The sequence below is a fragment of the Parasteatoda tepidariorum genome, chromosome X1 (assembly GCF_043381705.1).
Source record: "Parasteatoda tepidariorum isolate YZ-2023 chromosome X1, CAS_Ptep_4.0, whole genome shotgun sequence".
NCBI lineage: Eukaryota > Metazoa > Arthropoda > Arachnida > Araneae > Theridiidae > Parasteatoda > Parasteatoda tepidariorum.
The window spans coordinates 55,723,169-55,739,314 of NC_092214.1; the positions used below are offsets into that span (position 1 = coordinate 55,723,169).

The 16,146-nt window shown below is 27.3% G+C and overlaps 1 protein-coding gene across 1 annotated transcript; it reads right to left on the bottom strand.

Moving 5' to 3' along the window:
- Positions 1-4,560: 4,560 nt before the first annotated feature.
- LOC107448952 (protein TEX261) lies at positions 4,561-14,736 on the bottom strand. Its single transcript, XM_016064328.4, has 6 exons — positions 14,428-14,736; positions 12,931-13,010; positions 11,118-11,271; positions 9,346-9,413; positions 6,907-7,021; positions 4,561-5,257 (listed from the first exon to the last, which is right to left on the bottom strand). Exons 1-6 carry the CDS (start codon positions 14,495-14,497, stop codon positions 5,139-5,141), a joined length of 606 nt encoding a protein of 201 aa, XP_015919814.1. The 5' UTR covers positions 14,498-14,736; the 3' UTR covers positions 4,561-5,138.
- Positions 14,737-16,146: the final 1,410 nt, after the last annotated feature.

A 16,146-nucleotide genomic window follows, 5' to 3' on the forward strand; every position in this document is an offset into this window, starting at 1 on the left:
TTCTAGCGCACAACAAGCTTTACATCAGAGATTTTCTTTTCCGGCCAAGGGAAAAGTGAGCTAAACTTTCAAAGAAACATTCATGACTGCATTTGCATTACTATGAAAAGAAAGAAACATATTAGTCACACATTCATGAGCTGTTTTTTGAAATTTCGATATTTAAACTTAAACATAAGGCGAAAAAAGCACATTATTCTTATTCGTAATCTATAGCTTTAAAAAATATCTTGTGTGTTTTAGCGTTAGCATTTCCTAAAAAAGAAAATTTCTTCGAAAATTCGGTGTTTTAACGCTTGAGCTCTTTTACTTTTGTTTAAAGAAGAAGAATAAAAAATTGCATTGAAAATTTTGGGGTCATTATAATTAGTCACTATAGTAGGAAAAAGTCGGAAAAGAGCCTCCAATTTCACGTAGAATTCAGAAATTTCAGATAGCGACTAAATAAGTTGGCAAATATCTATTCTAATAAAAAAAATTTTAATAGGAAGTATCTATAAAGTGAAGACTCAAATGCGTGATTTAAAATTTTCTCCTGAATAACATATTAAAAATATTGAATCCATTTTATTTAAACCAAAATAAAAATAAAGAGGGACATTATTTTGCTACAAATTTGAATTCGTAACAAAATCCTCACTCACAGTCAAATTTTATAAAAATGTCTCAAAAAAAAAAAAGAAAGGAAGGAACGATTTCTAGAACTATTTAGAAACGTTCGCTATATTGCGAACCAATATATATTGGATTATATATTTATTATATATTATTATTATAATATGTATTTAATTACAAATATAAATTTAATAAATATATAATTATAATAATATATTATATATTTATTATTATAATTATATATTTATCCAATATATGTATTGATTTTTTTATTTATAGATATTATCTAATTGAAATTATAGTTGAAGCCAGTCAATGTCGAATTTTTCAAATGAGAATAGAAAAATCACAAGAATTTCTTTTCGCTCAGATGGATGCGTGAGAAAGGCATCTTTAGTAAAATAGAAACTAATTCTGCAGAAAATTTCTACAGAAAAGAAAACCAAAATTTTTTATTATTAGGCATCTTTAGAAACTAATTCTGCAGAAAAAAAAAAAAAACTAATTCTCTGAGAAAAAAAATCTTTCGAAAATTTCTATAGATAAGAAAATCGAAATATTTTATTTAATTACTTTTTATTTTTCATTACCATCAATAATTAGAAAAATTACGAGTATTTCTTTCTCTTCCAATACACAAAAAAGGCATTTTTTGAAATTCTACAGAAAAATAAAAAAATCTTTCAAAAATTTCTACAGAAAAGAAAACCAAAATTTTTTACTTCATTATTCATAAATGAGAGTAGAAAAATCGCGAGAAACATATTAGTCACACATTCATGCGCTGTTTTCTTGAATTTAGATATTTAAACTTAAACAAAAGGGAAAAAAGCGCATTATTCTTATTCGTAATCTATAGGTTTAAAAAATATCTTGTGTGTTTTAGCGTAAACATTTTCTAAAAACGAAAGTTTCTTCGAAAATTCGGTGTTTTGACACTTGAGCTCTTTAACTTTTGTTTAAAGAAGAAGAAAAAAAAAACTGTATTGAAAATTTTGGGGTCATTATAATTAGTCACTATAGTAGGAAAAAGAGCCTCCAATGTCATATAAAATTTAGAAATTTCAGATACCGGCCAAATAAGTTGGAGAGTAGAAAAATCGCAAGAAACATATTAGTCACACACTCATGAGTATTTCTTTCTCAATACGCAAAAAAGGCATCTTTTGAAAGTAATTCTGCAAAAAAATAAAAAAATCTTTCGAAAATTTCTACAGAAAATAAAAACCAAATTTTTTTACTTTATTATTTATAAAAGAGAGAAGAAAAATCGCGAGTATTTCTTTCACCTCTGATGGCAAGATAGGCATTTTATAAATATGATTCGAGAGAAAGAAAAATATTTTGAAAATTTCTACTGAAAAAAACCCCAAAATTTTTTACTTCCCAAGGGAAAATTATTCTTGCTAGAGCTCATGTTCTTAACTTAAAAAAGTTCGTTAAATTTTACTAGTTATGCATGGGTATTTTTTGTTTATTACAACACCCATTCTCTCATGAGGAACCGGAACAATTTCAAAAAATAATTTTAACGTTCCTTTGCATGTGTACAAGTTAAATTTTTTTTTGAAAAATTTTAAATAATATTTCCTCTTACATGTAGTAAATTTTTATAAGTAGTCTCTCAAAAATCTGTATGGCATAGAACCAAAGGCTTTTCATACTTTAGATATTTTTATTTTTTTCTGGCCATTAAGTTTACATTCATTTACATGAGCAACATCCAAGCCTTATTTTAGACTAGAATTTTTTACAGCAATCTTCTGACTTACCTATATGACTAACATAAGATGTGCTTTTGAAGCTTGGTTTCAGAGGGGTTGTGTATTAGATATACACTATCGGCTTTGACTTGCATGATGTTGGTTAATCTAAACTACAATGTACCATTAACCTTAAATCTTGTTACACCCTTGTGGCAGATGAGGTAACAAGTTTCCTAACCCAGCTTCTTTGTTCCAGGTGATTATTATCTCTTGTCAACTTATAATTAATTAAAAATAAGTCATTTTAAAATATGCGTGCTAAATTGAACAAAACAATACAGCATTATAAATTATGAAGTTTCCACCAATCTTGATTACACTTCTATCTTTGATGTATGTTGTTGAAAATTTATATACCACATGTTCAAAACTTATCACTTAAAAAAAAAAAAAAATACTAGCTGTTGTCTTTATTGCAGTTAATAGTGAATTTCATATTTGACAAAACTTTTATTTAATGAAAAATTAGTTTTTAGATGTTAGTACACACTTTCTGCTTTCTTAGACTACATTTAGTTTGAAACAATGCAAAAATTATGTGAAGTTAACTTGCTCATAGAAAAATTGCAAATCTAGCCTGTTTAGTAGGCATAGTGTACTTACTTCTAAAAAGGTTATGGATAGCTTTCTTTAAACTGAAAAACAATATATATTAAGATCAAATTTCAGGAGTTATAGCCACACATAGCTTTATATGTATGAATCAAAGTGGAGGTGTGAGAGCCATTATGGCAAACATATAATAGATAGCATAATTCTTTTACTTATCTCAATATCATTGATACTTTGAAACTAAAATAAAAAGTTCACAAGTCTATTAATTTTCATCAAATTTTGGAAGGATGAGTAATATTGTTGCATGTAATGACATAGATTTATGCTGTAAAAAGGATTTTTTGAACATAGAGTAAATAGGAAATGTTTTTTCCTTGCTGAATCAGAAAAATTCTAAAACTGAGATTTAACAATATTTTTAAATTTTTGTTTTAAGTCCTGTCAATTTCTTCCTAAAAGTCAAAAAGAGAGTATTAATATTTTATTAGTAAAAATTAGTATTACCACCGATGAATTTAATAATTTCCTACTATGTATTGGCAATATATAAACAGATTACAATAAATACATACATTCTTTTAAGATACGATATAAATCAGAGTTAGCAGTTTTTGAATAATACTTTTGAAAAAAGAAACCTTTAGAATCAGTTTTTTAAATTATAACAATTTAATCTTTTTTTTCTCTCCAAAAACATATATTTCAGCTTAAAAAAAGAAGTGCTTTTTCTCAAACTACATTTATCACATTATTACTCAAATTACTATAGAAACAATATCTTAACTGTTTTTATAAAACCACCAATCTATTTAAAATGATTAAGCACAAAAATTTGTGTGCATAAGTTTCCTTTTCTCACAAGCCAATTTATTATAGTTTCAAACTCTCTTTTTTGAAAATTTAAAAACTAAACCTTTAACTGAGAACACACTTAATTCAAATTTAAAAAAGAAAAAAAAATACTGAATACACCCAACTCTTAAACTACTGGCTGTTCAAAACTGACAAGGAGATTTCTCAGAGTTAGCAGCATTTCCTCACTTATACTGTAGTACATGCTTTCATTAACTGCTAAAAAAAAGAAAAAAAAACTATTTAAATATAGTAGAATTGCCAATTTTACATAAATCCTTAAAAAGGAGTCAGAATCATCTTCATTACATATTTTATTAACTCCAATGAACAAATTTTTTTTATGAGCTCATTGTTAATTTTTATTTGAAGATTTGTTTAGAATATTTAAGCAAAAAAAAATTCTCATTGTTAATTCATAAACTTACGAAGATTTGTACAATTTATAGAAACTTAGAGCATGGATTCAGGAATCTCATAAAATATTTTAGAACAATTGCTTGCATTAATTTTTATTCAATACTAAAAAATTTATTCAATACTGTTGGAAATTATTGTACAAACAAAATGAATTAAGAGTTTCAAAAATTAAGTTTCCTAATATTTAAGTAAGTTGCGTAATATTTCATATAAAACTTAAAAGTTCTTCCTTTAATGAATATTCCTAGGGATACCAATTTTTAAGTTTTTCGAATTGAATTATAAAATACGATATTTTGCACTAAAACAATAGCCTTTTTAACATTTTAATTAAATAAATGAAGAGACAAAGAAGAGTTTTAATTCTTTATTTTACAATACAGAAATGAATGAAAACAGAACATTAATTCACGTTCCTTTTAAAAAAGTAATATTAACATTCAGTATTCAACAAAACCATTTAAGTTAAATCAAAGTACAACCTTGGAAATAATGAGCATCAGTCTTCAATAAATGAGTATCTGATCACTAAACTTTGAGTTCTTGAAAATGTTATTTGTGTATGTCACTACACAGATTTGTGTAAAATCACAGAAGAAATAAATGGCAAATTTACATGAATCGATTATTTAGAATGTTCATTTTCACACTTGGATAAATTTACACTTGAAACCAAGTAAATTGAACAAGTTTCAAAACAGAATCACAAATGTATGGGTTTCAATATTAACTGAAAAAAGAGCATTTAGAAACAGAGTATTTTAATAACAAATGTATCTGGCAGCAAATAAACAATAAAAAACATAAACAGCTACTACAATAAGTAAAAAAAAATTTTTTTCCATATAAAAAAGTTACTTTAAATTTGCAAACAATAAAATATCTCAGGAATAAATTAAATTTTACATAGCTGAAATATCTTGATAAAGACTAGAAAGATTTTTTGACTCTTTGAGGTAAAATACTCTCCTTTGCGTAATTGAAGAAAGACAACAATCCATACCGCTTACTTCGACGGGAAAAGTAATTTGTAACAACATCACTTTCATCTGCAAAATATTTTTTAAAAACTAAATATATGAATTTAATTTTGTTCAAACACGCAAAACAAAAATGGATAATAATGATTTTTCATATTATTTGATATAATTAGTAAAGCTATCAGGTCAGGCACAATAAGTAATTACATGACAATACACAAGAGAAGGAAAAAAAAACTTTAAAATTCTCATGGCACAAACTCAGATTTTAAGCTTTTTTATAAATATTCTCAATCAGTTTCAGTTATAATTTCAGTTTGCAAATGATTTATTATCATATAATCCAATATGACCTCACATAAAATTTTTCCTTACATTATACATATAAACTACAGCTGATTTAATAAAATATTCTATAATAATATTTCACAGTTAGTTAAAATATCAAAAAAGTAAAATACAAAAATATATAATCTAGAATAATAGTTATGGACCATCCATAAATTATGGAGAAAGTTTATGAAGTTTTAATCACTTATGACAGGTGGGAGGGGGTAACAAGAAATGTGGCATCACACACTTTAGTTTTTTTAAAAAAAAAAACACATTTAAAATCTTTTCCAATTGGTATTTTTTTATTTTTCATAATTAGAATTATTAAATGACCATTCATTATCATTACATTCACAAATGTCATTAAAACAAAAAGTTAATATTTAAATATGGATTTGAAATATGCTTTACAACACGGCTTTTGCTTTTGAACTACTAGAGTATTTTTAAGTAATATAAAGAAACATGTGACAAGGGGGGACATAAACATTTAAAAAGAAAAGAGCAACATCATTTATGGACAAACACTTAAAGTCATTTCTAATACAGGAACATGTGTAAAGTGACCGAAGTTTTTTCATAATATGGGACTTTATGTCACATTTAGATTTGAAATTCATTGATATTATTATTTCAAAATAATGCATTATTGTTTCAAATTTTCAACTACATTTAACAGATTCAAATCAAGACTAAGTTAAATTTTGATAATTAAATTTTTACAGCAATTTTAAGGAAAATGTGTTTTTTAGTAATTTTAGATTTTTTTTTTTAAAGTTGATTTGTTTAACAATAAAATAAGAACTAGTTTTTCTCTTTAAATCTATGATGTTATAGTAAATCCCAAGCAAAACACTTTGGAGCTGTCAAATGTATAACACTTATACTTTAACCATTTACAACACCATTTTAACATTATTTAAACATCAAAATGGAATTCATTCCAAAAGACGGATTTTGGGAGAAAAAAGAGTACCATTTGGGAACAAATACTTATAAGAGTTCAGTTATGGTGTTTAAATATATTTTGATTCAAAAAATATTGCATGTAAATTAAGGTACAAAAATTTTCTTAGTTATACCCATCCAATGAAATGAATAACTTACAAGCTATGAGCTTCACAGATCAAAGTTGTTAAGCTTACTCAACTGTCATGTTACAAAATTATTTTTACTGTGACAAGCCATCACTAAATGGAAACATGCCTGCCTCAATCTTGCCAACAGTACAACTAACAGCCTTGATTATAAACAGAGCACTCAAAGACCAATAAGTAACTGCCTCATGCCACTCACATTTTATTTTAGAGAGTGGGCAAAGTAACCCCATTTGAGAGAGTAAATGTAAAATATTTTAAATTGAATCAACATAACTGTTCCATTACCTGCATTCAGTGGTCTAGTTTCAGCCATTGTGGGTAGGATATTTTCATTTGCAGACAATGAAACAAAAAACGCAAATGGTACAAGCCACAAACAAATAGTGAAGTAGGCTAGAACCTAAAAATGAAAGATTATGTTAAAAGTAAATAGATAATTTTTTTTTAAACAGCTTTGAATAAGTATCGATAAGCTCCATTCTACAAGAACAATCTGCAGATATTCTTTTTTTGCAAGTCATCATCAAATTAAAAAATAGTGAAATCCATAGTAGTAACTACCACAAAAAGAAAAAAAGATTGATGGCGAAATTATGCAAATCGAACTCTTTAAAAAGAGGGTTACAAATAAGTGTTTTCATTTCAAGATTCAGCTGTTGTAATAAATAATATCATTTAAAATATCGGATTTTAAAAACTGAGTGGAAATCAATAGCAATAACTGCCAAAAAAATTAAATTAAACAAATTAGAAAACTAACATTTTTACTTCATTATTCTCAAATGAGAATAAAAAAATTATAAGCATTTTTTCCACTCCCATGCACAAGAATAGCATCTTTGGAAAATAATTCTGAAGATTAAACCTTTTGAAAATTTCTACAGAAAAGAAAACCAAATTTTTTTATTTCCCACAGGAAAAATCTTTCTGCAAGAATTCAGCGACAATGTCGCAGTGTCACCGCGATTCTGTCACAGAGATTTTCGGAATTAAAATTTGTTAATGATTTTTGATGGTCAAAATTGTTAGATTTACAGAGCCGCCAATCTAGAAGTTTTGGCTCTCAACAATATTTTTAGTGGCAGTGAAATTAAAAATATGTAAGAAAACGTGTTTAAAATTTCCTTATCACTTAAAAACAACACAGTATACTTAGATAGTCTTTTATAAAAATAATAGAATTATTTAGATATCAATTAGTCATTTTAAGTTAGTTCAAGCATAAAATATGGCATCACCAGAACTGTGATTTTAATCAAATTTGCTTTGGATTTAAATCCCAATTTTTTGATTTTAATATTTTTTTAAAAAAAAATGAATACAATTTATTTACAAGTATTACAGCACATTAGTAACTATTTGCTATATCAGGTTTTCTTTAAATAAATATAAACAAAAAATTTAATTAGCACAAATAGCAGTAATTCAAAAAGTATTTACCATCTGAAGACAAAAAAATCTTATATGTACTTTCAAAATATATCAGAAATTTTATAAATTAAAGAAGACAAAAACCCTAAAGGTTCTTCTAAGTCTTATTGTAACTTATTCTTTATTTTAGACAAATTTTATTTCAAATAATTTATCACTCACTTCATTGAAAACTTTAGTTTTAATAGTAGTCCATTCCCTATCGGTTTCACAATCAATTATTTAATTTTTGAGTAAAATTTGCTATCTCTTTGTTAGAAAACATTAATTCATTTTTTCAAAATAAGTAAAGATAAAAAAAACTCCTTGATATATATATATATATATATATATAACATAAAAGTCTATTTTTAAAAATTTTTTTTAGTAGTATATGAAATAATGTTTCATCAAAAGAAAAAGAATCATAATATGTTATGAATTTCTTCCATATTTTTTACTTTTGACATACGCCCTTTCACATTTTTTCCCTAATGGAAATAGTTGGACTTTTAGCGTTTGTAAGGAATTTAAGATAATGTCCACTATGAAAAAGTCCTAATAATGGAATTTGAAAAACAAATATAAAATTATTCTCTCACTTTAAGGTAGAGACATAGTAATTCAAGGCATCTTAATTTTTTACTGATAAGGTTCAAGCATAAAGATTTGCATTCATTTATATTCTGTCAATGATTATTAAAACTAATGCCATTTCTTCCAAAATCATCCTAAATTTTATTATACACTATGTTATTTTACTAGTAGGTTTGATTTTATTTAATACAAAATACCTAATAAAAAAAACATCTAGACATTTGAACATTTAGAAAACTAATCAAGTAATAAAATAACTAAGTTTAAATATTGATGTATTTGTCCTGATTCATTTCACCACAAGATTTAAGATTGCATTAAATTTATTGACTTAAGCCTAAAAAAGTTTATAAAATCATTTTTATATTGAAATCTAATCTTTGATAAAATGAATTTCCAACAATAGTAGTTAAAACATTTTGATGTTAAAATAGAAATAATACTTTATGTTTTCCATTGGTATAAAAAAAAGAGATGAAATTTCGGGCACTTCTAACCCCACTCCAAATTTATAAGTTTCCTAAAATTTATAGAAAAATAGATAATATTCTATACAATAATTTCAGTAGAATATTTGTTATTAAGTCAAAATCCCCAATTTTGAATCAAAATTTTAACCAATTATTTTTAACATCAATATTATGCATGCATTTATTTAGCTTTGAAATTGAGTTTGAAATCAAATAAAATAACAAAATCGAAATGATAGAAGCTTACCTGTGAAAATGGGTAGTACACAGATGAGAAATATCGAAAGGCTAAATAATGATCAAAAATAACAAAACCTGGAAAAAAAATTAGTCTATAATTTTAAATTACACATTTCATAATTTTAATTACACATTTCATTAGTCTTTCAAACTGAAGAAACTATTTTTAACACTTTTGATTTCAATATACCTTTCTCTAATTTTTTTTCTTCATATAGACTATCCATGATCGAATTCTAGATTTCCTGGTTTAAAAATGTCGTCCTCATGTTGACAAATGAACACTTCTTCCAATATTTTTTGTTTTAGAGGGAACTGCATGATGAACTATGATATTGAGGTACATCTTTTTGTTCTTAGTTGACTTTATTATTACCCTACCTCTCCCAAAACTTATCCAAATCATAGAATTACACCTTCATTTTTTATACTGTCATTTTCAACAACTTTCATACATTCATTCTACAACCCTTTCATATAATCACCAATTAACAATATAAACTTGCTTTCTAAAAAATTTTGCTTGATGTTTCTTAGCTCACTCATGATGATTAAATTTTTTTGTACATCTTAAGAGTGGTTTTTGTAAGATATTTGGCCATTTAAGTCTGTGCCACGTAGTCGCCCTTTAACCCTATCAACTGAAACCAGAGTGAGTCTAATTTCATTTATTTCTTCCTTGATTGCAATTACTGAAAGTCTTTTACTTTACTTGCAAATGATAATAACGTGCTAGTCTTCCATTTTTGGGGGGCCCAGAACATTTCTGCAAGTCACTTGAGCTGTCTAGAACATTTCGGTGTGTCATTTGTCCCTATTTCTTTAAAATAAACTATTATATATCTGACACTTTATCTTGGAATTTCCTAGTATACCCATTTTTGAATGGATATAATCTTTTACCAATAAAATTTGTATTTTCCCACACACAGGGCTGTTTATATCCCAGGAAAAGAGAAAAAATTGGAAATAAAAGCATTTAATTTCTAGATTTGTTAAAAAGTATAGCAAAAGCTTTTATTATTTTTTACTATACACCACTTTTTACTTTTCCAAAGAAAAGAAATAGTCTTGTGTATATGTAATGACTGCTAATAATAAGTCTTGGTAGTCAAGGATATTTTGCTTTTCCTGAAAACAATGTAGATATGAACTGGTATTTCTACTATTTTTTCTGGGGTAATAACAGCCTAGCACATAATTCAGTTGAATCTACTAATCTTTTTTGTCATTTTGTCAATGTTTTCTTACCTTAACTGCAATAATTTTGTTTGTAAAAGTAGATATTTGTTTGTAAAAGAAAATATTGTGTTATCATTTTTATTTTTGCAATAGATAATTTAATCTGAATTTGCAATAGATAATATTGCAAATTCAGATTAAATTATCTATTGCAAAAGTAAAAATGATAACACAATACTTTCTTTAGTACTCACACCAAAATTTGAACTGAAATTAGCATGGATAGAATTTGATTTGATATGAAACAGATAACTACACAAACAATGGTTTGACTCTAATTCCTTAAGAGTCTGTTTATATTTTTAAATTTGATATGCACATAAGTCCTTCAAATAGAAATTTGGGCCAATACAACTTGCTTATATGCATCAATAAGACTCCAGAAAATAATAAAAACTAATATTTATTTCAGTTAAAAAAAAATCACATTTTAGGGAAACACCCTAACCTTTGAGCACATCCCTGAATATTTCACAAGTAATAAACTGTAATTAAGTGTAGAGAAGATAATTTTTAAACATTATAAGAAGTACTTACCAACAGCGCCAATAAATGGCAATGATGTTAAATCAAAGAATGGAAATGTTCTTAGCACCCAAAAATGCATCACTTGACTAACAAGACCAGAAAGTATCATGGAAGCTGGGAAATCTTCAAATAAAAATAATCCTCCATACACAGCCATAGTTACCTGTAAAAATAAATGTAATGAAATAAAAGATTAAAAAATTTAATGAAATTTTGACCAAATCATATAGGGTATCATAGGCTCTTTTTATATAGGTTTGATAGACATATTTACACTCTTTTCTATGTCTTTTCATTTGCACCCTGCTATGCATTAAGTTTTAGTGAAATCATTACAATAATTTAAAGTAGATACACCATGGTTGGATGGATGCATTTAAAAATCAAATTATCATGACATGCTGCATATCCGTGTGGCCTGTCTTACAATTCCATTTTTTTTCCACAGCCTATGGATGAGAATTACGCAATGAATGTGGATTTAATAAAATATAAATGTTTACAAATTTTTTTTTAAATTAGTGGACCAATATTAATTTGCTCAGAAAATAATATATTTTCTAATTTTTAACAAATATTTTTTTAATTAAAATATGGCAGGATAGGACAAATTTTTGAGTGACATGAACTGTATGATGTAAACTACGAATGTGCAACAAATTCAAATTTACAACTTTAAAAAAATTAAATGTCTGTGTTTTGGGAATATGGAAAAAATGCATTTCAAGTCAAAGCAATTGCATAAAGAATATAAAAATGCATGCAATGAGCGAAAGAAACAAAGCTTGAATGGAGGTTCAAACTCACATCTGCAAAAATTTGTTTTTAGGAGTGGGTGGCGGACGTTCGCCAAGAAGAGAAGATGAAAAGAATTTTTTTTTTCCAGTTCTTATTGATGAGGCCATCAGAGCCACATAATCGGTGTGTTGTGTTTTGCCTCGATCTCCTTTTTGAGATTTGATCTTATGAGTGAATAGGTGGGTGAACCATGCTAATCGAGAGAAGAGAAGATAAAAATTCTTGCTGTTCTTATTAATGAGGTCACCAGCATCACGTGATTAATGCAAGGCATTTCACTTTCATTCCTATCCTTTCAACTGCTGCCAGTTAGCAGTTCCGACTTCTTTCTTTACACCATGCTGTTATTGCCTCTAAAGTTGTATGAGAGATTTTGAGCTCACGCGTTTTACCTTAGAAAGACTAAGTTAGCTTTCCTATGTGATACGCTGCTGCCAAAATTTATTTTGTTTTCTTTTAGTTTGTGTTTAAAATGCCTCATTTTCCCTTAATAGTGGATAAAATTGGAAGTGCGGCATATTACGCTGCTGCCAAATATTTTTTTTTAGTTTGTGCTTAAAATGCCTGATTTTCCCTTAATAGTGGCTAAAATTGGAAGTGCGGCATACACTGCAGCAATATGTTTGATATATCATAAATATTGATAACTATAGTTAAAATATATTTCCATGATAAGTCCTGAATATGATGAATATTAATAATCTCAAGAAATGATCAATATCAACAATTATCAGCAATGATAAATGTCAAAAATTTTCAACTAGGATAAGTAATCATAAATACCCTGTCTAATTAACTTTAAATGAATAGCGATCATTAACATATAGAGGGTTCTTTGCTGTAATATCCTGATTAACTTTACCAGTTAGGCAAAACTAGCTAAAACTAAGAGTTGTAAATTTTACTCTATACATATAAATTTAATGAAAACATTCATTGTTTTTTAAATATAAAAACCTTTAGCATGAACAATTAAAAAGAAAGTAATTCAATTTTTTTTAAATACGTATTTCACTCTTATTACCAAGATTAGTATTCTAATGACTTTGCAAGTGAAGACTGTATATTCTTCAATCAGTTCAGCAATATAGTAAAGACCAGCAGCTGTAAAAAATAATATCTATTCAAAACATCAGAAAAAAATAATTAACAATATTTTATAAATGCATTAAATTTATTCAAAACATTTAAGGCATAAAAAAATTAAGTTAGATAATTCATCTAAAAAATTCTGAATATGCTAATGTGGAAAAAAGAAAAACCCTACTTTAAAATGTAATAGAGAAAAATCAAAACAAAATAAATCATAATTTTTCACAAGAGCATGATTGTTAAAACTGAAATTAAACAAATAAATAATACTTACAAACTTAAAAAGTTTTTGTTCTCTCTAAAAATAAATCATAAGGATTTACTGCAAATGGTATTTTGAAAGAGCCTTCGAATGTCAGCTTTAAATATAAACCTTCCAATGCTATAAATTTCAAGCGTAAAATGCTTTTGTCTGATTTTACATTAAGTTACGAAATACAGCACTTTCCTTTCATGTTTGCTTTTGGCATCTTTCTGAATTACTTATAATGAAACCAGAATTATGTTTCTATGATAACTCCAATGAGATTTATAAATTAAATTTTCAATTCATTTGATCTGATTTTCTATTTGAAAAATACAGTGACTTTCTTTCTTTCTTATTTTTAAAAAAAATAAAATAAGCAAATATTTAGTAACTTTATTCCAATGCATATTTAATTTTTAATAATTTTAGGGAAGAGTAGGGAGTTCTAAATTTATAAGCTATTTTGAAAACCTTCAGTCGTTACATAAATAAGTTTGCTAAAAACAAACAGAATTTTGGTATAAAATCTTTGCCTGTTACACAAGAGATTATCTTAATTTTAAATTTTCAGCTACTTAAAATAGAAGCATAAAGTTTTAAGAATTATAAAATTTCTACAAGAATAAGCTAAGTTGGGGAAATTTTCGTCTCGTGATCTGTCACGCCAGCTACCATCGTCAAGGCACCACATGGGTTTTTAACTTGAATTTTTCTTTTCCTTTTTTTTTAAAAAGAACATGTAGAACTTTAACCAGGGGAGAGTTCTGTATTGTGATCTGTGGCAGAGTAGTCGTAAAGTATTGGCAACTTCCAGACAGCGACCTTGGTGATTGTAGTTGGCGTGACAGATCACGATACTGAAACATCCCCTTAAATGGGGTGGCTAAGAGTTAGATCCTTCAAGTTGGACCATGCCAGTGATATTTTTTTTTTCAGTTTCTCATGAGCCGCCACCCGGAAGTTATCAAGACTTGGCGATTATTCTGCCGCACATTACTATAAGGAAATCATAACTTTTCAGTTCTTATAATAAATGTCTATATAATGTGGTATTTAATAATTAGTACGGAAACTCTCTTTAGTTAAAAACGAAATCAGATTCTAAATTCGAAACTGATTTCGGATTCTAGAATGACCGACAAAATACACTTCTTTAATGTGATAATAATTAAAGTCTCTCACCAACAGATAGAATTATAAAGCTAATTTGGATGACAATTCCTAGCCAACTGAGAAGATATAAAAACCACATTGTTGTATGATAAGTTGAAAACTTGCTTTTATATTAAAGTGCAGAAGGAAATATTTTAGAGACAAATAAGTGATCTGAGAGCAATAAAGTTAAAGCGAAATTCATATTCTTAACAACTTTTGAAAGAGCATTTCAAAATCTATAACTTGCACATTGCTTTGCCAACTCAGTTTGTAGAAGTGTAAATAAACAATCAAATTTAAAGCGACGGCTTGTGAGGGAAGCTTCCAGCTGTCTATTTCTTTAAATTTAAATATTCACTATATACATATGTGTCTTATAAGCCACAATTTTCAAATATTACAATTTATTCATTTTTTTAGTAATTTTTATAAAAATCCCAACATATTTCAAAGTTTTTAACTCAAAGCTGATTCTTTAATGATTTTACCGATTAATTGACCAAAAGTTAAGAAAACTTTCGTATAAATAGCTCAGATGTAAACCTTGTCATAGATTTGCGATCACAACGCTTGAATGCGCCATCTGGGGAAGAGATCGGATCCATGACTTGATCCTGTCTCCTTCCCTCACCACCTCCTACAATATTTTCTCCTTTCTTAATATTTTTCGTATTTAATTATCAAAAATATTTTTTGAAATTTCCACGCCGCTTTCTTTTGGAACTATGTTCAATGTAGTTCACAGTTCCATTTAGTTTCCTAACTAAAAGTTTTTAATCTACTTGAAAATTAAGAGGGAATCTTACGCACTTCCTTCTTCTATGACTTTCTATACGCTAATGGTGAAAGCATGTGAAGTTTTGCAATAGGGAGAGAGTGCTGCTCTACGCCATCTGTAGCCCATTTCAATTGTCAATGGTATTTGTGTTCTTGAAATGTAAACAGCAACAATCTCGAGCTCTTGACCTGCTCTACTTCTGGTTAGAAAGTATACAATTGCTTATTACAGCTTATTCTGTGAGGCGATATTTTCAAACTGAGAATTTTGTTTTTAGTAAAACAAATAAGTTATATGATTTCTGATCTGAAATCTTCTGTATTTTAAAAGATATTAATGATATTAAGTAATTCTGGAACGTTTAAAGAGAAAATTTGTTTCAGCTATTTAGCTATCTGATGTATTATTTAAAAAGGGGACATGCTGCTAGATTTAGAAAGAATTCACTTTTTTGGCAGTTCTAATTTGGCCTCTTTTTGTTTGTTTATTATTGGTTGTTCCTGATGCCGAACGTACACCATCATACGTTAGTTCTAGCATATTGTTCGAGCAGCGAGATTAAGTTTATTTCACAAATTATCATTTAGGTTTAAATTTCGAAGTTGGTATATTGTTTACAAGGTAAGAAGTGTTTCATAATAATTTCTTCTTCAAATTACAATTTTTACATCTTGAAATGACAGGTCTTCAAAGAACTATTCTTATAATGATTCTTCTTTCAAGCACAAATAATAAATCAGGTAACAGACAGATACAGGTATACAAGAAATACTACTCAAGAGAGTCTCAAAACGCAATGATCACATTGTGAGCCAAATGGCTTCAAAACACACCAACAACAGTAACCAGGAAGTATAGGCAGCCAAAGCTTGTAGCGTTCGCAAGTGTAGAAAACACCATCCATTCGGATGGTGTTTTACTATTTCAACTCTATGGTTCTTTCAACAAAACCTAAGGCACAGATGGCG

Coding starts and splice junctions, on each gene's coding strand:
- LOC107448952 (XM_016064328.4), bottom strand. CDS start 14,497: ATGTGGTTTTTATATCTTCTCAGTTGGCTAGGAATTGTCATCCAAATT. Junction 9,414..11,117: donor GCCATTTATTGGCGCTGTTG/GTAAGTACTTCT, acceptor TTTTTTTTCCAG/GTTTTGTTATTTTTGATCAT. Junction 5,258..6,906: donor AACTAGACCACTGAATGCAG/GTAATGGAACAG, acceptor AATATTTTGCAG/ATGAAAGTGATGTTGTTACA.